Below are 24,233 nucleotides of genomic sequence, written 5' to 3'. Positions count from 1 at the left end.
ATCTGAGTGGTTCTCTCATTTTGCCCTTCCATGTAGCGTTTCTGGGTCGCCCTTGCCTGCACGGGCTGGCTGGCAGCAGCGGCACAGGGTGCTCAGCCACCTTGTGCTGTCCCCAGCGCGCTCCCACCCTGGTTCAGTGTGGAGATCTTCACTTGAGTGTGTCACCGAGTGATGCCATTTGAGGTTTGGCTTCTGCTGATAAGCGTGGGACCATCTGCTTGGCACAGCCCAAGTACTTGCAGCCGTAGGAGCGCAGCTCTGATTTCTTCAGAGCCGGAGGCTGCAGCCGTCCTTGGGGATGTTGGGACCAGAGACCCGGCCGGCTGGTGGGGCGTCGACATCGCAGGATGTGAAGGGGTAGCGTCCCTCTTGTCACCTCTGACCCTTCCTGAGCAAAGGACACCAGTGAGTGTGCACCCCAGGTTTTCGATTCTCTGACGCCCTTGACAACCACAGCCAGACCTTGGCTCCCAGGGAGCACCCGGGCAGCCCTCCCCGTGCTGCGCTTTCGGCAGCCCCTTGGGTGCTTACTGTCCCTGTGTGCTGGCTGGGCTTCTGCCTCCTCCTGCCTTCATTTTGGAAAATTTTGCTTCTGTGCTGGGTGAATCGTGCCCAGACATTGTTTCTCAACTTCAGGGTTAAAACTTCTGTGCTGTTTAAACTCATGATGCGAGGATCTTAGGATCGATTCACAGATCGGAAGGTGGACTTGCAGGTTGTCAAGGTTGCTTCCTGTGACGTTATGATGGGTAAAGGCGCTTGGGGCTCACAGGGTTGTGACAGTAGTTGACTCCTCTGGAGAAATCACTTGACCAGACGCCACTGCGCATGACTGAGGTGAGCCAAATCGATTTTTCTTTGCCTCTCCTTTGTGGGCACCAGCGTTAGTCTTAGCTTGTGACTTATGAAGTCACATGCTGCCCAGTGGTGACAAGGTGTCTGCTAAACAGAATCTCCTGTTCAGTCTCAGTCTTTGCTGTGATTAGCTGAGCAATATTTCCCAGGCAGGTGGGCAGGGTAGGTGGGGAGCGCACAGGTGTTGCTGAGCTCTGCGAGCTGAGCCAGGGTGAGCAGGCAGCAGCGAGGCCAACCCTGCCCCAGAGCAGGGTTGTTCAGCCACGGCTCTGCTGGCAGTTGCAGGGAGGGGTTCTCTGTGGTGGGGGCTGTCCTGTGTTTGATAAGATGCTTAGCCACTAGATGATATTAGCATGCTCTGCTCAGTTGTCACAACCCCAAATATCTCCAGACATGCAAACAACTGTCTCAGAGGGGACACACCTGCTCCTCCCCTTTGAGGCCAGTGCTGTAAGCTGGTCCTGCTGCACCCTTGGAAAAGCAGCAAGGAGTCTCTGCTTCCTCGTGTGGGTGGCCCTGGTGCTAGGAAGGTGGGGACAATGCGTGAACACCAGGACAGATGTTCCCGCCACACATTCCCGTCTGCTCCCTTCCCTGCCATGGAAATTCCATCTCACGAATGGGTTGCTGTTTGTCCAGGTTGCTGCACACGTGGAGGGGAGGGCTCATCCTTTCCTCCTGACCTGCCCACCTGGACGGTGCAGCTCAGGGTCAGGCTCTCGGTGGTCACCTGGGAATGAGCAGAGGGTTCCGGCGCCCACTCTGGAACCCGAGTTCCACTTTTCTCTTCTTTCTCTTTTCTTTCTTCCCTCTCCTTCCCTTTCTCTTTCTGTCAGTTCTTCCCTCCCTTTCTCCTCTCTCTCTCTCTCTCTCTCTCTCTCTCTCTCTCCCTCCCTCGCTCAGTGTGGTGGGCTGTGGTCTGGGGTCATGCTCAAGCGTTGGGATGCCTGCTTCCTGGGTCTCTAGAGAAAGCTTGAGAAACACAAAGGCACAGCATTTAAACCTCTGCCCTCTCAGGGTCTCCTTGCCTTTTCTATCAGTGCCATTTTCCATCCGCTCCCCTCACCTTCACCGAGAGGTGACTGCACACAGTGGGTGCACCTGCCAGGACACGGCTCTGCAAGCCCACATCCTTCACCATCCATGGAAACCACCATGCCTGTTTTCCCTGCTTGCTGATTCCTTATCTCGATTTGCATTTCCATGAGACTTTGGCAAAGAGCTGCTTAATTTCTAGCTTTTCAACCTCTAACTTCTCTTACACTCCGCCTTCCAGAAGTACATTCAAATGCCAATTATGGGAAGGAGTCGGGGTTCAGAGGGATCCTGCTTGTCTCAGGGCTTGCTCCTGTGGTCAGTGTGCTTACCAGCTCGGCTCCGGGGCCCAAAAACCCTAGACCCAGGCAGCATAGGCCGCGGCCTTGTCACGGTAACTCAGCAAAGTCAAATCCCTCTCGAAAATCTCTTTCGCACTTCCCCACAACTACTGAGAGAGTGAAGGCCATCCTCAGCAGTGGGTCGTTGACTTTCCGAAATGCACCTCGTGATGGTGAAGGCCCCCAGAGGAATCTTGTAGAGGGACTTTGGTCTCCTTGGAAAGGCAGAGAAGAGGCTCTGGTTGGCAAATGGAGGGCAAGCAGAAGGGCACTGGTTGCCATCCACTATTGTCAGTCTGTGTCACAGTGGCTCTGCTGTAAGGCAGGGCCTGTGTGCTGACTTCCCCACCAACACTGTCACTCAGGAGAACGGGACCCTTGCTGAAGTCTGAATGTTCTTGGGTGAACTATGCACCTGCAGGGTGTGGGCGAGGCCAGCTGCTGCTTCTTCCGTATCTCCAGGATAGAAAGATGAGTTCAGCTTGAAGGAAGCAACACTAGAAGTTGGTGCACATTCAGCGACTTCGATCCAACAAGATGGAAACAAGGATGTCAGACACTTTGGGGGTAATGACTATGTCTCTGGAAAAGGAACAGTTCATCAAATTGATGAATACGAGTTCTCCAGCTGCAGAAACTAGAGTCCATGTTATAAGACTGATTTGCAATATTTTAAGGACTCAATAAAAGACCTCCATTTTGCGATACTGCCTACGGTAATTTTGATGTCTGGGGGTGGCGCGTGTTAAGTACTGCCTTCTATGCTGGTCAGCCTGGTTTTGTGACCAGGCTTAGGGGCTGGGTGCTACTGGAACCTGAGCAGGTGAGGTAGCCCATGAAGTGAAGTGAAATGGCAAGGCTTGTGGGCAGGAGTGGGCTAGAGGTGGTTGACACACAGGTGGACTGATCACATTAGTAAATATGTGGAGGACAACGGGAGCCAGGGCCTCGCGGTCAAATGCGCAGAAGGAGAACTTGAGGATGAACTCAGTGGTGTGAGATAAAAATTGGGGAAGTTGGTGTGAATGGTTTTATATACACATAATATATACATATAGAACTACCTATACCCATCTGTAGGTCTGTGTGCATGTGCTAACTGTACATATGTGTACTTACACGTGCACATTCCTTAGCCCTGCCTTTGAGAGGACCTGGGAACAGTGACCCCCCAAGAGCAATGAGCACAATTAGCACTCAGACCTTGGCTTCTAAATGCAATTCTTTATTGTAAAGGAACGCGTCTCTTGATCCTAGGGACTGGTGCAGTGGATATCCAAGATCAGCACTTGGTAAAATGTCTAGCTCTTTTGTCTTGGAATACTAGGCATCATGGAGGAAGCATGGAACTGTCGGGAAGGTCTGATTTCTGTTTGGGGTTGTCTGTGACTGGTGCACCACCATGGAGGCCAGGCTGCTGGTTACACGGGTCTCATAGTCTGGGGAGGAGCTGCACAGGATCTGTAAGTTCAGATTTTACAGGTTAATGGTGATACAGGAAATGCGACATTGAACCACATCACCCAGGGAGCCATAGAGGAAGAAGGAAAGGGGCCCCAGAGTAAAGCCCAGTGGGACCCTGAGGCCCAAGAGCAGTGTAAGAAGGTCCAGTAAAGGAGACAGAAAAGACTGCAGCAGGCAGAAGGGGGGTCAGAGGTAAGGAAGCGTGTCCAGGCCCCAGTGTCACCTCAGAGACAGAAGCGAGGAGAGATGGCGCGGGACCCTCGGCCACATCCGTGTGTGTGGGAGGAAGAGAGTGAGAGAGGGTCTGCTCCTCCTGGGGGACTTGGGTAAAGTGCTGGGCTGTTGAACCAACTGGCTCGTGTCTATCGCTGGTTCTGGTTGGAGGGCACGCCTGAATTTCCCTGGACTTCAGTCATCACCTACCGGGTGAAGTGTGTTGCTCTTCATCCACGGAAGAGTCTGCTCATAATGGTGAAGACAGTCCCTCACTGCACAGAAGTAAGTGGGGACAGAGGCCGTGTCTCTGAAGACAATTCATCTTGGTTGTCTGGCTGCTGTTACGGGTTTGGCATTGGGTAGATGGTGCCATGATAAAAATCCATCCGTTAGCAAATAAGATCCATCTTTCATTAAAGAAAAAGTCCAACCTTTGAAGCTTCTAATAAAGACCATTACTGACAATCAAGTTGGTTGCAGTGGTGTCTTCTGGTGACATAAAGTTGTCACTAAAATCCCCAAAGTCCTACCATCTGCATGAATGGGTGTGTGAACCTCACACACGAGTGGACTATTGACAAGGAGCTGGCGGGTGGGGTGGAAATAGTGACAACCTGGATCTGGGCCACCTGGGCTCTGGTGCTGCCTTGTTAGGACCCAACCATGTCTTCCTGGGTGAGTCACATGTTAATCTCTGCACCTGTAAGACAAGGGGGTGGTTGGCAGGGTCCACACGATTTCTTCAAGCTCTAAACCTCCATGAGCAAGAGGGCAGTCAGACTTATTGGTAAAGTAATGTTTTTAAGAAAATTCCAAACTGCATCCCTGGATGTCTTCTATAAAATACTCCAGTGTCCAGGGAAAAAGAACTTACGACACAAAGTGCTGTATCTACAAAGAATTCTTGCAACTCAGTAAATGAAATGGATAAAAAAAGCACAAAAAATTTATCCATTAAAGAAGACTACAAGGGAATGTTAACATAGAAGGCCTAACTCTTCACATGCAAATAAATGCAAATTAAAATGAGGTCATTTTCAACATATATCAAATTTGGAAATTCTAACAAATGGAAATGCTGTGGGAATAGAGGGGCATCTATACTGTGAAAAAGAAAGCATTCATGTTGATAGAATTGGTGTGGTGATTTTGGAAGACAATTTTTAAATATGACTTTAAATCTGAAAAAATATTTACACCTTTGATCCAGCAATTCCATATTCAGAAATACGTCCCAGGGAAGCCATGAGAGATGTGCACAGAGCTCCTACCCACAGGGCCCACGGCAGCGGCCCCTGCCCTGGCTTCCCTTTCTACTCTCAGTTGCCGGGAATCAACCACAGTCTGGAAATAGTAGGTGAAAAATTTCCAGAAATAGAAGATTCATAGGTTTTAAGTAAATTTATTACAGTATATCTTAATAATTTGTATCATTTTATTATTATTTGCAGTGCGGCATGTTATGTTGTTAATCTATTCCTGTGCTTAATTTATAAATTTATAAATTAAACTTTCTCATCGGCACGTATGTACAGGGAAAACCCAATGCATATAGGGTATGGTATAATCTGATTTTAGGCATTTGCTGGGACTTGGGAAACTTATCTTCTGTGGATAAGAGGGGATTGCTGGGCCCTGCTTTGTTTTTAAAATAATGGTGAAAAACCATGCAACTATTATATCCAAAGTTAGAGGATTAGGTAAAAATAAGTCATGGTACATTTTACTAGTGATGATCAAGCCACGTTTCAGAGTGCACAGTGACAGGAGAATATGTTACAATATGACGTGGAGTGGAAAAGCAGGAGACCAAAGGAGATTACAAAAATTGATTTCGATTTTAAAGAAGTGTGTGAGACATTGAAAAAAGATTAAAAGGGAGTACCCCAGATATGAAAGCAGGCTGACTTCAAGTAGTAGCTTTATGTGTGAATTTTCCAAATCATACGCAATGAATTCATATTTTATAGTTAAGTCCTGCACGGGCAGGAGCATTTGATCAGTCCCCACAGACCACCTTACCATGGGCTTGAAGGGCAGAGAGCACAGAGGCAGGTCCTGCCCTACAACTAGAAGTGAAATCTTCAGGAAAAGAGCCCCTGTCACTCAGGGGACGTGGCGCCTGTCACCCCTCAAGTCGGAAGGATCGGGGGCAGCCTGGCTTGGAAAACTCAAGCTCAGGGGCGGTGTGAAGCGAGGCAGTGCCCCAGAGCAGAGCTGGGGGCGCCCAGGGGTGGACTGGGGTCCTGGCCCAGGGCTCCCTCATCGTGACAAACGCTGAGGTCTCGCGGCCTCTCTGGTTTCTGTTTCTTGAGCTGCGAGGTGAGGGGTTGAATCTGACCCGTGGCCACAGATGCTCTTTTTTATTTTTTTTTTTGAGTGGGAGACAGCTCCTCTTGGGGTGGCCGTCCCTCCTCCGAGGACCACGCGAGCTTCCAGACACTGCCCGCCGTGGACCTGGGAGCAGCGGGCACGGGAAGCAAGTGCAGACGTGGAGCCTGTGGTGCTGGGCGTGGCCACTGCTCCGTGCCTGGCCTCACTACTGTCCTTAGTTTTTCCTCTGCAGAGTGGGGGCAACCATGCCTTCCTCTCCAGCCTCCCCGGCTGGGGCTAGGGACCCGAGTGGGGTGGGAAGGGTGCTGCGGCTTGGCGCCTAACGTGGTGCTCTGATGCTCCACCTGCTTCTTTCTCCCCAGGAGGAGAGGAGAGGAGACGCTTCCCCGATGCTGCCCGTCCTGCCTTCCAAGGGCCATGCGCCACCTGTGCCACCTGTACCTCCCGCGCCACTCCTCCAGCGCTCTGTTCCCAACTGAGGCTCCTGTCTCTGTGCCACTGACCAGGTCAGGGGCAGCAGAGGCTGTTAGGATGAGCTGTCCTCGTACCACACACTGTCACTGCCAGGTAAACACATGTCACTGCAAATAAAATCGCAATATTTTCAAAAATGGTGGGCGGGTCTGGTCTGGGCAGAGCCCTCACAGACCTGGGTGGATGTGGTGTCAGGAAGCCACCCTGCTGGTCCACCCTGCAGTGCAAATGCTTCCTCTCACCCTCACCCTGGGCCTTTGTTGGGTGTCAGGGAGTTGAAAGTGAAATCTTCTGAGCCAGACTGTATTGTCAGCTGACAGCGATCACTCCTCTCCTCCCCTAAGCTTCCCGACCTCCAGCACCCCAGGCATCCACCCACAAAGACCAGGAACTCAGGAGATGACCAAGGAGGACAGGGCCAGCAGTGGCGAGCACACAGGGCCAGCTGGCTCCCAGGCTCCCCTCATCATCTGTTATTTCACTGTAGAGGCTCAAATTCAGTTTGGCTGGGGAAGGCCACAAAGGTGGTTGGGCCATGAAAACCCACCCAGGCTTTCTTAGGGCTGCAGCCCCAGAACGTGTGTTTTATGCACAACACCTGGGAATTTTCAGAGCATCAGAACTGGAGGAGCAGAGCTGGCAGGGAAAGCTGGGTGTGCCCTGGCTGGACGTTCTTTCCCTGATGGAACCCCCACCTGCCATGCAGCCTCTCCCGGGCCCCGTCTCACTGCCTCTGCCACGCTGTTCTCTTTTCTTCAATGCTTTCTTCCCTTCCCTCAGCTAACAGCCTCCTACTGACCCCTCCAGACCTGGCCCCGTAATCCCCTGAAGACCCCGTGATGCACCTTCCAGCTGCATGTGTGCCCACCCTTAGTCAAGGACTCCCTATTCCACCTGCCTTTTCCAGGAGGCCACTTGAAAAAGTTTGATTACTTCTGTGGCTTATGCTCCATTTCTAGTGGACAGAGCTGATTCGACTCCCTTCCCCACTCCTTTTTCATAGTCTAGATTATTCTTCCTCTGTCTCTCACACATCAGCAGCAGCAGAACACCCGGCTCTGCACGGGCTCCCCCAACTCCCACCCCCAACCGTCTCACCAGGACACCCGCAGAGCCCGAGCGGCTCTCCCAGATTCCTTCACGAGTTCGGCACGTGGCTCATGGCCATCTTTCCTAACAGGATTCCTGGGCTCCAGCACTTTCCTCAGCCATCTCATGGTCCATGTTGATAGCTCTTCCAGCCCCTGGCTGCAGGTCCTGAGCTTGCCTGATCTCGTCCTGCTGCTCCCTCGGCCATTCCTGGGTCCACACCAATAACCCCCAGGACGAGGCCACCGGCTCAGTGACCCGAGGCTGTCCTTCCACCTCCTGCTGCCCCGTCAGTGCCTGCGGTCCCCCCCTCCGACATCCCTGGACGGCGCCGGATGCACCACTGTGCTCCCGCTCCTGTTCGCTGTCACCTTCCTCTTTCCCTCACTTTTCTCCGGACCCCATTGGGTTCTGAAGTCCATCGTCACAGCCATTGCTTTCCATGCGCTTCAGTTCCACAGTCCTGCTCTCTGTTGTGCCAATCCGTAAAGCCCCAACCCTGGGTAGGTCCTGGTCCATCCTGGCACGTGGACAGCAGAGCCCCAGCTGGGTGCAGCACACCTGTGCTGGATGATCTTCCTTCAGATCCCGAGCGTGGGCTGGTGGACTCTGAGGCCTGCCTGGCCATCCTGGCTGTCTGTCTATTTCCTGGTCCTTTTTTGCACTCAATCATGTCACTCTCACCCTCTCGGTAAATCTTCAATCTCTCCTCACCCTTAGCTGATCACCTTGACACTTACTTTGCTGAGAAAAGTGATCGTGTGCATTCGGGGGAGAATATCTAACTTCCATCCCTTCTGCAATCGCAGCTGCCCACCAGGCTGCATTTGGACCACGGCTCTGCTCTGTGTCGCCACGAATTGCTGGGGCTCCTCATTCAGCATAGGCCAGCAATCCCTGAGCTCTAGACTCTCATGCTCCTGACGCATCGATTGCTTCCTTCCTCCTGGGTGATTCCTATCAGCTTATCCGACCTCCCTCCATCCCCAGCCCCCGGGAGGCTTGACCATACCCTGTCTCCACTTCCATTCTCTCGAGATGCACTCTAACCAGGGCTTGCTTTCGCCCCCTCCCGGAGCTGCTTCTTTGTTTCAAGCCTGCTCCCATGGCCAAGCTCCACTTCTCATCTCACTCAAACTTCCAGTAGGATTTGTTGCCTTCTCAGTTTCCACTGCTTCTTCCTGCTCGTCTCCTCTAGACTTTGAAATGTGCCCCGACGCATTCCTTAGAAAACCCTTCCCCTTTTCCATTAATTGAATTTTGTAGGCATACTCATCTGTCCTCAAGATTTCAAGCCCCACCTGTTTGCACACAGCACTCACATTGAGATCCCTGCATGCTGCAGTGCCCCCAGCTCCTGGTGCTCCACTGGACGTCCCCGCTGGCTGTCTCCTAGGCTCTCCAGCTCAAGTCCTCCTCCTAACTCTCCCTGCTGGCATCTGGTCCATTCAGCAAATGGCTAAACTCGTATTCTCTCTTTTTACCATAACGTACATCTTGTCCATCTGCAAATCCAAATGCATCCAGGCTCCATCCAGGTATGGCTGCCTCTCTACATCCTAGTCCACGCCACTCTCCGTCAGGGTTCCTTGACCTCCTTCTTCCTGATGCAGCCTCTCGAGTCTAATCTGAACACCTGCTGTCGACTCCTGAGTCCTGTCTTGTCACTCCTCCTCTCGGAACCTTCTGGTGGCCTCCAATCTCACTGGGATGGAGAGTGAAACCCTTGCAATGGCCTATGATCTGGCCCCAGGCACCTGTCGCCTGCTGCCTGCCTGATTCTGCACCCTGCTCACGATGCTGGGGCCACACTGCTCTTCCTCCTGTTCTTCACAGACGTCCAGCTCACTCCTTCTTCTGGACCTTTGCACTTGCTGATCCCTCTGCCTAGAATGCTCTTCCCCAGTACCTGCACTTCTGGGTCGCTACTTCTTTCTTGCCTTTGCCAAGTGTGACCGTATGAGTTGGATCTTTCCCATCACTCCAGGCAAAATAGAAACCGCAGCCTCTCTTCTCTAACTCAGCGTGACTTTCCCGCACAGCACCTGTTACATCGATCTATGCGTGTTGTGGTTGACCTTTGGTTGACTGCCTCCCTACTGGAGTTTAAACTCCAAGAGGCTGGCATGTGTTCCGGTTCAGGCTCTACTGTGTCCTGATGCCTGGCACTGAGCTGGGTTCCTGAAGTTGTGGGGGTGGGTCTTCGTCTTCTAATGATGAAGTTAAAGGAAAACCTGCCCCACTGGAAGGAATTTCCTGTGTTCCACCTGAACGGCACAGGGACATGTTAGTAGGGAGGTGTGTCAGGACAGGGTCTCCTGGGTTTCTGGATCACACCCAGCTCGCCAACCAGAATTTGGCACTGAGCCACAGGCAGATGGTAACCAAGGACGAGGGACTGTCGGGATCAGAAACATCGCTAAGTCAGGTCTTTCTCTTGGCGAATGTCTCATTTTATCATCGTCAGAAAGAGATTCAAACAGTTCTTTGAACTTCTTGAAAATAACGTGGAGGTTATGATTCGTAGCAGAAAGTCCCCCTTTGGTTTCAGTGCCCCTCTCCTCACTGTTCCTGTGTCTGGCTTGTTCACAGACCGTCACCTGAAGCGCCCCAGCCGAGGCCTCCTCATGGATGGGTCAAACGTGACCTCGTCTGCTGAGGGGGAGTCGTTGAACATCTCGAGCAGCAGGAACGACTCCGCAGGGAGTCCACGCCCGCACATCCCAGCTGTGCACTGGGTCATTATGAGCATTTCCCCCCTGGGGTTTGTGGAAAATGGAATTCTCCTCTGGTTCCTCTGTTTCCGGATGAGAAGAAATCCCTTCACGGTCTACATCACCCACTTGTCCATTGCGGACATCTCGCTGCTCTTCTGTATTTTCATTCTGTCCATCGACTATGCTTTAGACTATGAGCTCTCCTCCGGCCACTACTATACGATCGTCACATTATCGGTGACTTTCCTGTTTGGTTACAACACGGGCCTCTATCTGCTGACAGCCATCAGTGTGGAGAGGTGCCTGTCAGTCCTCTACCCCATCTGGTACCGATGCCATCGCCCCAAGCACCAGTCAGCATTGGTCTGCGCCCTCCTCTGGGCGCTTTCTTGCTTGGTGACCACCATGGAGTATGTCATGTGCATCGACAGCGGAGAAGAGAGTCACTCCCGAAGTGACTGCAGGGCGGTCATCATCTTCATAGCCGTTCTGAGCTTCCTAGTCTTCACTCCCCTCATGCTGGTGTCCAGCGCCATCTTGGTAGTGAAGATCCGAAAGAACACGTGGACGTCGCATTCCTCGAAGCTGTACGTGGTGATCATGGTCACCATCATCATATTCCTTATCTTCGCCGTGCCCATGAGAGTCCTCTACCTACTGTACTACGAGTACTGGTCCACGTTCGGAAACCTGCACAACCTCTCTCTGCTCTTCTCCACCATCAACAGCAGCGCCAACCCTTTCATTTACTTCTTTGTGGGCAGCAGCAAGAAGAAGAGGTTCAAGGAGTCCTTGAAAGTGGTCCTGACCAGGGCTTTCAAAGATGAGATGCAGCCTCAGCGCCAGGAGGACAAGGGCAACACCACCTCAATTGAGACGGTCGTCTGAGGACCGAGAAGGGACAGGATTGTGGACAAAAGTTGAGGTGCACGGCGACTTTAGTTTGTGTGCAGTACATGACTTAAGTGTGTTCCAATCCCCTGATCCAGGACACCTTTCCACATGCATGAGAGGCTAATGGCCACGAGAGTCTGCTCTTTTCCTGTCCGCTGGGAATGCCTAAATCCTCGTCAGGCCTCTGTCGTTTCTGTACTCAACAAAACCCTTTATGCTCTTGCTAGCTCTTCTGGCAGCATTTTATTATGATTCACAAAAGCTACTCTAACGGGAAGACTTTCAGCTGTGACCAGGAGCAGTACCAGCCACAAAGCGTTTGTTGGAACTGGCGGAGGAGCGCAGCATGTTGGGAAGAACCAGGGGTTAGCCTGACTCTGCCAATGGCACGTGATCTCGGGCAGGTGGTTCACCCTGTCTGAGCCTCCCTTCCTCCTTTATGACATAACAACAGGGCCGTCTAGGCCTCCCAGGGTAGCGGTGAGGATGAAGCGGGAAGGCACGTCAAGGACCTGGCACGTGGTCAGTGTTCAATAAATATCCACCTCTCCTCACTCCTCCAGGTGGAAGATAAACGCTCGTTTCTGTCTTGTAACGTGCACACGCACACAGCTGTCATGTGCAAATATTGTCACATCTTTCAAAACGTTGGTGTAGATTGGCGAGGGTCTTTGGCTTGCAGTGTGGCATCTTCTCGGGGCGTGGCGCCTCTGTGGAAAACCTCGGCAGGTGCTATCATCGTAGCGGCCACTTGCTGGAGCTTCGGGTCGGGTTGTGGAGACAAACACCTGCCCAGCCAGTGCAGGTCCTTGTGGCCTCCGCTCCCTCTGTGTGGCGATTTCGGTGCAGTGAGTCTGGGTTTTGAAGTGCTTTGCTGGCACACACGGTTCCACAGAGGCACCCCACTTGCCAGCTCCCGAGGCTGACGGTGGTGTTCTGGAGACCCTCCTCCACGAGGTGGGTTACTTGTAGCCACAAAGTCCCCACCTCAGCCCGGGGCGGGTCTCTGCACCTCGATGCCTCCTTTCTGATGGCATTTTGTGCATCTTTCCTGGAAGGAGGCTCCGCGGCAGGGCCGTCGGGAGGATCCGGGGTCTTTGCACGGCTTCCTCGGCATCTTTACCCAGCGCTGGCCCGGCAGGCTCTGCCTCCCACCTGCCACGAGTTGCCCTCCGCAGGCAGCACATCTGGGTTTAGTGGGAAACCTGTCTGGCTATGACCGCACGCGTTGCCAGTCTGTTTCCTTCTTCCCCTCGGAGGTGGCTGTGAATCTTCATGTGAGGAAAACGTTCCAGTCCACAATAAGTCCCCTAAGGTTTATTTTTACTCTTTGTCCTTCGAAGGGCCAGAGAATCAGGGATGAGATGGCTCTCTCTTGCTGCCTGTTCCTTCTCCATTCTCTTCCTCAGAAAGAACCATTGCCCTGACACATGGGGACAGCTTTGCTGGGGGAGATGTGCGAGTCTCTCCCACTAAGCCGGGACCCCACTGCCAGCCAAGCTGGGTGCGGGAGGCTTTTCAGTGGGTGACGATACGTGATTCAGAAGGGAGGCAGCTTGCTGTCAGGAGCCCAGATGGGGCCTGGAGCGATGACATTTAGAACGATCTTGTTTTTGGTAGAAAACAGAGCCTCTTCACTGGGAAAGGACAGAATCTGGAGATCAGAGTGGTTTCCTCTGTTTCCCATCCTCTCCCCGGTGCTGAGTGCTGGGCTCTAGGCTAGAGAAAGGGGTTTCCTCATCCCATGCCCAAGGGTTGTGCTAGTCAGGTTTTTTGTGGCTGGGAAGCAACATTGCCAGAGGCAAACTGACTCACAGGGGGAAAGATATTCCCTGGTTCGTGGTTTAGAGGTTCAAGTTGCTTAGCCCCGTTTCTTTGGAACTGTGGTGGCCCAGCGCATCATGGCAGGAGTGCGTGGTAGGGGAGGCTGTTCATCTGGTGGCAGCTGGGAAGCAAGGAGAGAGAGGAAGGGGCTGGGGTTCCAAGAGTCAGCCAGGGACACACCCCAGTGACCTAACTTCCCTCTCACAAGTGCCACCACCTAAAGGTTCCGCCACCTCCCAGTAGTGAGACAGGCTGGCCACACTTTCAAACCAGAGCAGGGATCTTCGTCTCAAAGAGGAACCTAAGGCTGTTAGAGACAAGGGATTTCTACCCAAGGGAAAGGCGGTGGAGTGACCGGAAGCCTCCATTTTTTGCTTTCTTGCAAATAAAATGGGAAATTGAATTCGATACTGAACATGAAGACTGCTCTAAACTTTCAAAGGGTGATGACTTTCAAAGAAGTAGGATTTGGAGTGTAGTTGACAAATTCCTCTCTCTCTTCACCCAAACCTGTCCCCGTAATATCCTTATTTAGTTAAAACTAAAACAAGATTCAAGAAAATTTGCAAATACGGAGAGAAGCCTAGGTCATTTATACCCTCTGGGACTTGGCAATTAGCTTCAGTCACTGTAGGTGCCCTTTCTGAGTATCTGGGGGAGCGAGGGAGGTTTTTCAGAGATGACGTCTGTCCTTGACCAAGGAAAAGGATGGCGGCATTCATGCCCAAGTGTTCTGCAAGACCCCACAGTGTGACCAAGGCAAAGGCCCCGTCCTCTGCAGCAGAAGAGAAGGCCACCCAGAACTGCAGCTCGGCTCTGCACACAGAGCCGTCTGGAGAGTGCGGGGACGGCAGTGGCGACAGTTAAGAAGGAGCCAGACAGCTCTTTAAGTTTGATTTTGATCATGGCGCCTCGAGCTCTCGGGCAAGTGCTCCACCACTGGGTCACACCCTCCAGACAAGTCACATCTTTTTTAGAGAAAACTGAATGTTCCCCTGAAGCGACCTCTGGGTTGCTTGAAGGCAGGTAGGATTTTGAAGACAGGAAGGACGGAAGGCGGCAAGCACAGGCAAATCCACTCTCTGTGCCCTTGGCCAGTGGCAGGTCACGTGTTCGGTCATGTGGTCCTGGAGATGCTGTGGTCCTGGGCCACCTCTACCCCATCTCTTTCTGTTGCAGTTGTCCCTGACTTTCTGCCACCACGCTCTTCATGTCGTTTGGAGCAGGGCTCGCAGGCTGGCTCCTGCCCGGCTCCTGCCCGGCTCCCGCCCCACTCCCTGGCCCTCTGCCGGCTGGTCTCATTCCTCATCTCCACGAGAGTCCTCCGCTGGAGCCCATCTCTGCTCCACTCAGGCCCCCAGCTCCTCTCCTTAGAGCGGCGGGCTGGATCTCGCCACGACCTCAGGCCCATCGGCTGCAGGCTGAGTCCCTCCTCCTGCCCTCACCTGCTCCACCTTCTGCTGCTGCCACCCGCCTTTCCACACTGGAGGCCTCTCCTCCTGACCACTGAGTGCACCGTGCCTCTGCATCACCTCCCCCTCCCACTCGGTCCTCTGGGGTCCTGTCACTCCCTCGCCATGCTCCCTGCCCCTGGCTTTTAGGTCCTGCACTCCAGGCCAGGCTGCTGGGTGGGTGCGCAAGGCCCTGGCCATCACCTGAGGGCTCTGCAGACTCGGTCCTCACCCTGGGCTGCTCTCCCCACCTCACCTCAGGCTCTCCCTCTGGAGCCTTCCCCCTCGCCGTCGTGGGTCCCTGTCACTAGCTCCTCATCGCCTCGTGTCACATGCCACTGAACAGAAAGGCCCTGGGGAATGACCTCAGACCCTCCCATCTGCCATGACCTCAGTCAGGCCCTCTCCCATCTGAAGACGTTCCTTCCTGTCCCCGCTCCCAGGCAAGAACACGCCTGTATTCCAGCAAGCCTGTTATTTATTAAGTCCTCAGAGTGGTCCGCGGGTTCCACGTGGGCAGCCCCTGTCTGCCCCTGGGCGCTCCCAGCACTGGCCCTCGGCTCCTCCTCAGCCTCCCTGATTTCTTCTCGAGTCTCCAGAAATGCCAAGGGTGCTGCTACTTCTGGGCTCCGAGCTGTGACCGTTCCTTCCACCTGTCACCCCGGGGCTCTGCTCACTTCCTCTCTTCCCTTGGCCTCTGGTCAGATGTCGCCTCAGTGGGGGCTCTCCCTGGACGTCCCACAGCCAGGCTCGCTCTGTTCTTCCCTCCGCGCTTCCCCTTGTCGCCCTGCGGGAGCCGATTGTCTCTTCAGCCCCCCTCTCTTCCCAGTGGAATGCAAGCGTCTTCCCGAGTCGGGGACTGTGCTCGCTGCTTAGCCCCAGGATCTGGCATGGGATGTGCTGTGGTGGTTGAATCCACTGCTCTCCTCTCTGGGATGCTTCTCTTACACATTTAAATAGCTTCAAATAGTTTCCATCTTAAATAATCAAAAAATAAAAGCCATTCCTTGCTTCTACCACCCTGCCCATCTTTTACACCATCTTTCTCCTCCCTCTGGAACAACCTTCTGGAAAGCTTCCTTCTTGCTCATCTTTCTTATTTTCTCTATCATGATTCACACCTCATATTGTAGCACCCAGTTTGCCACCTGGCTGTCACAGTGACATTGACCCAGCAGGGAAATGAGTGGCTTTTACGCTTGCCATACCCAATGTTGTCTTAGTATATTTTCCATTGCTATCACAGAGTACCTGAGTCTGGGTAATTTATGAAGGAAAGAAGTTTATTTGAGATTATGTTTCTAGAGGCAAGGAAGGTTGCTACGTCCGGTAGGAACCTCGTGGTTTGTCATAACAAGGAAGAAAAGTGGAAGGGCAAGCAGCCATCGGCAGAAGAGGCAGAGCATGAGGGTCGGCCCACCCAGGCTGATAAACCCCCTCCCGTGAGGAAGAGCTCACCCCTCCTAATGACCTCATCACCTCTTACAGGCCCTGCCTCCCCACAGCACCACAATGGAACCAAATTGCAACATGAGTTTTTGAGGAGACAATCTACATTCAAACATTTTTGAAAAGCCTATTGTAGCATTTGACATAGTCGGCCACCCTGTTGAAAACATCCCTTCTCCTGGGTTCCAGTTTGCTGCTTTTTCTTCTCTCATTTTGAACACCATCCTACTGATTTGGAATCTTCTCGGCTCTTCCATGGTTCTTGTCCTGCTCCTCCCTCCAACTGCCATGTTTTCCACGATTTAGTGGCTGGCCTGCCCTTCCTCTGAACACATTCCCTGGGCGTACCCATCCCTTATTGCTCACGTGTTAATGACCCTCAAATCTGTTTGCTGACCAAAATCTTTGCTGGGTTCCTGTTGTGCGTCTCCAGTCACCTAATGGACATTTTCCCTGATGCCCCGCAAGTGCTTCAAATGCAGCCCGCCTGTGCCCCCGCACCGGGCCTTGTTCCTGTCTCAGTAAACAGCACGAGTCACTGTCGCCAGCAGGGCTATATCCTTTGCATAGGTTGGTCTTCCCTTTCTTTACTTCTTTTTATTTACGTCTAGCAAACTCCATTTACTCATCTACATCCGGTTCAAGCATCGGTGACTCACAAGAGCCTTCGAGAAGCTGAGTTCCCAGTCAACCACTGAGGACCTTCTCTTTCCCGACTTTCCGCATCTCGTCCCCTTCCTCTCCCACCTGGTGACTTGTTTCCCTTTACACGAGGAAATCAGGAGCAAGTGGAAGCACTCTCCACAGGTTCCCCAGCCACGCGACCAGCTGCCTCTCTCTGCACACGCCCCGCTTCACGCTCTGGGGGAGCTCGCACGCTCCTGGTTAGGTGCTCCCTCCCTCCCCCACGGACCTCCGGACACCATTCTCAGCAGTTCTTCCCTCTCTGTCCTGCTCCATAATGTCAGTCCGGGCCAGGATTTTCGGGAAGCAGGGTGGTTTGGATTACCTTCTCCCTGCTACATGAATTCCAAGAATTTGAAGAATGAAATCCACAGACACAAGGGTGAGAGCAAATGTTTTAATCAGCTTTCTCGTTGCTAGGACTTAAAGATCTGACCAGAACAATTGTGGAGGAGGAAGAATTTATTTGAGGGCTCACAGTTTCAGCAGTCTCATCCATAAACAGCAGGCTCCATCCCTCAGGGCTTGGGGTGAGGCAGGACATCATGGCAGAAGAGTGGCAGGGGGAAGCGGCTCACATGGTGATCAGGATTAGAGAGGTCTCCACTCTCCAGATAGAAATCATATACCCCAAAGTCACGTCCCCAGTGAACTGGTTCCTCCTGCCTCCAGTCACCACCCAGTCAATCCATCAGGGATTAAGTCACTGGTTAGGTTAGGCCTGGAACCGGATCATTTCTCCTCCAGATCTTGCACTCTCACACTCGGGCTTTTGGGGAACACCTCATCTAAATCTTAACAGCAAAGACTTATTGAGTAATAGAAAGAGAGCAGAGTTCCCAAAGAGGGGTGCTCCCAAGAGAGGGATACCAGAGAGGGGCTATGGTCTAGGGGTTCCCTGGATCGACGTGTGACAGGAGCTAGCCCGCCCAGTCCTGGGCGAGGCATCAGTGTCCACAGCTCTTCACGTGCTCTCTGGCTCGGTCAGGTCGCCGTGCCGTTTCTGGTGGGGTGTGAATACCTGGCAGTAGATGTCTCACTCTCAGTTCGTACCTTTTTTATTTTTTTCCCTCTGTTCATACAGGAGTCGTCCTGACCTTGACGAGGCCTGGCTTCTGTCTGTAGCTTCCCAGCCCTGCTACACAGAGACCTGACCTTGAAGCAGCCCAGGTTTCCTACCTGTCCGTGACAGCCCTCTCTCCTGCTCAGATGTAGAGCTGTTTCTCTGTAGGCAGCACTGTCTGCACGGACATGAGCATCTGCAGTCACCAGCCGTGCGATGTCATTCTTCCCATGCTCTGCGCCCAGCAGTCCCCAGTGCCCGGTGGAGATGGGACGGATCAGCCAGTTGCCTTCATGGAGTTGTTTAGGAAACACCTGGAAACAACCCTCCTATGCTTATATATGAAGACACGTCCAGTGCAACTCCACATCACGTCCAACCACAAGAATGGGATCAAAATCGTCATGGGTTGCATCCCATGTATGTATAATATGTCAGAATACACCCTACTGTCCTGTACCTCTGAAAACAGCAACAACAAGAAAAGAACACCTGGAAGGTGCCTTAAGGAGTCCCGACAATTTTTTTCTCCAGATAATATCTCATTTTAATTTTATTTTTTTTAATACATAATACTAGGATTATTGTTACATTTCCACACATGCACACAAATCAGTATGATCAGTTCCATCCCTCCCTTCTCCTCTCCTCCTCCCTCCCCTGGAGGAGTTAACACTAACCCTAACCCTAACCCTAACCCTTCATTTACATGACTGTTCTCACTTCTGTTTTCTCCTACCATTTTACCATGAGAAAATAACTCCTTTAGGTTAAATTTCGTGTTTTTACTCAACCCCTTCTAAAATTACAGAAGCTCCTTGACTTAAGAAGGGGCCACATCCCAGTAAATCCATTGTGAATTGAAACTATCCTGAGTCAAAAATGCACATGCTCCACCTAACACTGCACATCATAGCTCAGCGACACGGCACATGGCGTCTCAGCCATTGCCCTTGTCATCGCCTGGTTGACTGGAAGCTGTGGCTCTCTGCCACCATCCAGCATCTTGAGAGAGGGTGGGACTGCATGCCTCCAACCTGGGAAAGATCCAAATTCAAAATTCTAGGGGGAGTTTGTATTGAGCCAGCCTGGCATTCGCAGCCTCCTAAGGTCAAAAGGTAACTAGTCAAGGCATCAGGACTGTCTGTATGAACCATCCTGGAAGGGGTCACACTTCAAGCTGTACAGAATTTTTCTTGTGCTTTTTCTCATGGAAAGAGCAGTATTAGTGGGGTTCTGTACAGGAACAGAATCAATAGAGGTATGGTTATAACAAGGGGATTTATTAGGTTGGCTTCCATGACCAGAAGCTGGAGAGTCCACAGTGGCCGTCTGCAGCTGGAGAGCTGGAGGAACCAGCAGCTGTGCAGTCCAAGACTCAGAAGCCCCAGAACAAGAGGGATGAGCAGTGCTACCCTAGTCCTAGACAGAAGGCTTCTGGAAACTCCCTGAAGAATCACTGGCAGAGTCCACTTTGGAGGAATGAAGGAGCGATAATCTGATATCCTCAGGTGATCTCAGCAGTGGTCAAGAACCTGTTCAAGAAGAGCCAAGTTTGCATCTGCTGCTGCTGCTTCCTTGTTCTTCCAACTTTGATTCCATCCAAGTCACCATCCTATTGGATGATGCTGCCCATGCTTAGGGAGGGTCTCCACTTCAGTTCGCTATCCCACATGCCAATCATTCCTAGATGCGCCCTCATGGACACACTGAAGAAGCATCTTAATCATTGGCATCTCTCTTTTCTATCTTTTTTTTTTTTTTTTTTTTTTTTTTGTGGTACTGGGGATCGAACTCAGGGCCTTGTGCTTGCAAGGCAAGCACTCTACCAGCTGAGCTATCTCCCCAGCCCCATTGGCATCTCTTAATCCAATCAAATTGACAATTCAAATTAACCATTATAGGAAGACTGGACGTTTTCAGGCTGCAGAATCAGAGGGGAGGAGAGATGGAGGGAGTGAAGAAAGGAGGAGTGGGGTAAGGAAGTACCAGATCCCCTTCATCCCACAACAGGGGTTGTCTCTTCTTTTTAACAAATTTTAATTTCCTTAAAATTATGAGGCTGTGTGGGAAACATAAATCTCCTAACATGAAAGCATTTACAACAAATGCATCACTTAGAACAGTCTTCCCTCCATGCTTGGCACTGGGGTCCTTCTCTGCCTCATCGACGTTGTTGTGGGTGTGCTTTGTGACTCTTGGGAATCCACAAAAGCACACTGCAGACAGGTCAAGAAGTTACACTGGGGGCTGGCAATGTGGCTCAGTGGTAGAGTGCTTGCCTACCACATGTGAAGCACTGGGTTTGGGTCTCACACAGCATGTGAATAAATAAAATAAAGGTATTGTGTCCATCTACAACTAAAAAAATGCTAAAAAAATTAAAAAGAAGTTACACTGTTGATCTTGTAAAATATTTGGGATTCTGTTAAGTTGGTAAGAGAGGTGTCGGAGAATTGTTAAAGTAACTCCCAACTATTGCTAAAAGAGCACAGAACAGAGTTAGTGCCACAGTCAACAGTGGAATCAGCAAATAGACAAGGAGGTGGTGAAGGAGTTTCCAGAAAGAAGGATTTTCATCTCAAATATTTAGAAGAGGCATTTGGGAAAACTGAGCATGTCTTCAGGTATTTTTGCAAAAATTACCCACTTTTTGATAGTCAGCAAAAGTAATCTTTAGGTAAAGTGTGTTACTTCATCATTATGATAAAATTTTGACAGAACAATTATGCCCCAAAATTAACTATTTTGTGGCTTCAAACGATTATATATTGTCATTTCTCGAGGTCCATCACCAAGATATTCAGTGTCTCTTGTGGTTGGAAGTCATGGTCTGATATTGATTGAGATTTCAGCCACCTGAAGTTTCAACTATGCCGGGCATCTAAGATGGCGCACTCACCAGCTTGTCCTTGGCTGTGGATGCATCTGGAGAGGATGACCAGCATTTCTACCCAAGACCCCTTGATGTGGCCTGAGCTTCCTACAACACAGTCACTATGTTTTAAGATGCAGCTTTCTAGAATGAGTTTCCCCAGGAGGCCCAAATCAACTACTGAGTTCTCATTTGTTACAAATAATTGGCACATAGTTGAAATTATGATAAATTTCCATGAAGTCAGAATTTTAAATATTTCATAACTTTAACTTCACTTTTATAGGATTTACTATGAAATTTTGACTCTTATTTTAATAAGATTTTCTTTGAACAAACTTTTACTAAAACTATCCAAACCTAGATAAGGAGGTCCTCTTGTACCAATTGTTTTAAACTGCGAATGTATGACTATTAATACAAAGGGTAAAATTGCCAAAGCAGATTTAACGTGAATTAGAGATCTTACCCTGCATGAGACCAATGATTCAAATGCCCAGAGGCAAGTACCACGCACAACGAAGCAGTCTTTTCTGGAGGAACCAAACTTTCACGATGTAGCTCCTACAAACGTCCCCTTCTCCTATGTCAGGACATATTCTAGTTTCTGATTGGTGAGTGTTGAGTGACGTGTGTAGACACAACGTTCTCAAAGGAAGCTGGTGGGGCTTGGGGGTGTGTCTCTTTTGCACTGTTAACTACACAGGTAGAAAGTACTTGTGTAACCACCCCTCCTCCTCCAGGCTTTTACGCCCCTTGAATCTATACATCTCACATTTATTTATAATAAGCACTCTTAACAGACTGGGTACATCCTGCTGAAAACAGAGGCGTCTCTGAGTTCAGCACTTTACAAAGCAGGCTGGTGGAGGTCTTTAGCATCTTTATGCAGAGCCCTGGTGAGGTCACTTGCTAGTGGCCCAGGCACTCCTGCAGGGAAGCCTGTGGCCCGCACTCCATTTCCGGTACCTTCCAGTCAACACCAGTCCGAGGCAGAGACCTTCCTGGAGGGGCAGGGGAGGAATACTGTGCTGGAAGTCAGAGACAGGCCTTGAAGCCCGACTCTCTGCTTGGTAGCTGTGCAAAAGCCAAAAAGTTAGTCCCTGTGACCTTTTGTTGCTTTATCTACATGACTGGTAACTTAGTTGGAGTCCCTCCAAAGCAGATCCTGAGCCAGGGGTTTGCAGCAAGTAACTTGCTGAGGACAAGAGGAGAAGGGGGGAGTCCAGAGAGGGCAGGGAGAAAGCCATGGAGGCTGCGTGCAGGAGTGCAGTGCAGGGAGCCAGGACGGCGAGGCCCCACCTCAGACCTGTCTTCCGGGAGGGGCAAAGGGGCCATGACACTGACCCTTCAGCTCCTGGCTCTCAGTGAGAGGGGTCATTTGCCAACCTCAACACCCAGTTCTTCTGCACCTGCCCTGCGCTCGACACCTGAGGCCAAGTGACACAGGAGCCAGGGGACAGGTGCAGGATCTGACCAAAAGCATCTGCCATAATCAGATAAAAAGCCTCTATTCCATAAAGCAGCTCTGCCAAGTAAGTGAAATAGTACATGTGGAAACTGTAAACAGCAAGAATTAGCTCTTCCAAGGGCCGGGGATGCGACTCAGTGGTAGCGCGCTTGTCTGGCACGAGCAGGCTCAGGGTACAATTCCCAGCACCGCAAAAGAAAAAGACATTAGTTCTTCCTTGAGGACGTTATGCAAAGTGAAATACCCATGCACCAAGGGACAGCGGCTGTCCGATTCCACTTGAGGGACGTCCCTAGAGTAGAGACGAGAGGGGCTGGGGAAGGAGAGGAGGGGAGATAGTGTTCAGTGGGACTGAGTTTCAGTCCAGGAAGGTGAAAGATTCCTGGGATCTGTCGCACAACAGTGTGCACACAGTTAGCACTATTGTTCTGAACATTTAAAATGTGGCAATTATCAAAAATATAAGCAATAGTAAGTGTTGACGAGGATGTGGGGAAAAAGGTATACTCATACATTGTTGGGACTGCAGATTGGTGCAGCCCCTCTGGAAAGCAGTATGGAGATTCCTAAGAAAACTTGGAATGGAACCACCATTTGACTCAGCTATCCCACTCCTTGGTTTATACCCAAAGGACTTAAAATCAGCATAATACAGAGATACAGCCATATCAAAGTTTATAGCAGCTCAATTCACAATAGCAAAAATATGGTACCAACCTAGATGCCCTTCAATAGATGAATGGATAAAGAAAATGTGAGGGCTGGGAGATAGCTCAGCTGGTAGAGTCCCTGCCGCGCAAGCACAAGGCCCTGAGTTCGATCCCCAGTACTGCAAAAAAAAAAAAAAGGTGGAACATATAAACAATGGAATATTACTCAGCCTTAAATAAGAATGAAATTATGGATGAAGTTGGAGAATATCATGCAAAGTGAAACAAATCAATCCCCCAAAACCAAAGGCTGAATGTTCTCTCTGAGAAGTGGATGCTGATCCATGGTGGGGGGTGGGTAAGGAAGAATGAAGGAACTTTGGATTGTACAGAGGGGAGTGAGGGGTGGGGTAGGGCAGCCGGGATGGGAAGGTCAGTAGAATGGAGGTATATATTATCCCATATACTTTATATATTCATAGAAAGAAAAATCTGAATTGCATTCATTAAGTATGAAGTAAAGGTATCTTTTTTAAAAAATTCTCCTTTTTTTTTTTTTTAAAAGCCTTCAGCCATTTTAAAAATTTAAAAACAAACCAACTTAAGCTTGCAGGCTATTTTAATCAACTTTTCACTGCTGTGAACAAAAGACCTGACAAGAACAATTTTAGAGGAGAAAAATTTTATTTTGGGGCTCATGGTTTCAGAGGTCTCAGTCCATGGAGAGCTGACTCCATTCCCCAGGGCTTGAGGTGAAGCAGATCATGGTGACAGAAGAGTGTGGTAAAGGACAGTGGCTTAGAACATGGCAGAGAGAGAGAGCAAGCGAGAGCGAGAGTGAGCACTCTGCTTACAAGGACAAAAATATACACCCCAAAGGCAGGTGCCCAGGGACCCGTCTCTGCTCCAGCCACACCCACCTGCCTACTCACCTCCCAGCTGATCCCTATCGGAGGGTTAATGCACCGATGAGGTTAAACCTCTCATAACGCAACCTTTCCTCTCTCGCTTTCTTGCATTGTATCACACATGAGTTTTAGAGGACACTTCGTAACTAAATCAAAACACAGGCTGTTCAAAAATGCATGGTGGCCAGATTCGGCAGTGGCTGCACTTTGCTACCCTTGGGCCCAGGGTATTTTGGGGGTCCACCTTCTGGAACTTTAATTCTTTTGGTCACAGCATGTCCATTGAACAATCCTGACCTCAGAAGCGCAGATCCTCATTGTTTCCTGTGGTTCTAACTTTGTAGTAGGACCAGCAGGCATCTTCTCTCAAACCTGGGGGATGAGATTGATGTAACACTGACAAATTCAGTTGTTGGTAAATCACAAGGTGATATACAAA

General features: G+C 50.8%; 1 protein-coding gene across 1 annotated transcript; it reads left to right on the top strand.

The window, feature by feature from the left end:
• The first annotated feature begins 10,435 nt into the window (after positions 1 to 10,435).
• LOC124989791 (proto-oncogene Mas) lies at positions 10,436 to 11,413 on the top strand. The gene has a single exon (XM_047559815.1). It carries the CDS (start codon positions 10,436 to 10,438, stop codon positions 11,411 to 11,413), a length of 978 nt encoding a protein of 325 aa, XP_047415771.1.
• The last annotated feature ends 12,820 nt before the right edge of the window (positions 11,414 to 24,233 follow it).

Source organism: Sciurus carolinensis, chromosome 7 (genome assembly GCF_902686445.1).
Source record: "Sciurus carolinensis chromosome 7, mSciCar1.2, whole genome shotgun sequence".
Lineage (NCBI taxonomy): Eukaryota > Metazoa > Chordata > Mammalia > Rodentia > Sciuridae > Sciurus > Sciurus carolinensis.
The sequence above is the reverse complement of the archived record's forward strand: the minus strand, read 5'-3'. Positions and strand labels throughout refer to the sequence as shown.

Bases quoted from the DNA above. Each gene is read 5' to 3' on its own strand.
- LOC124989791 (XM_047559815.1), top strand. From the start codon at position 10,436: ATGGATGGGTCAAACGTGACCTCGTCTGCTGAGGGGGAGTCGTTGAAC.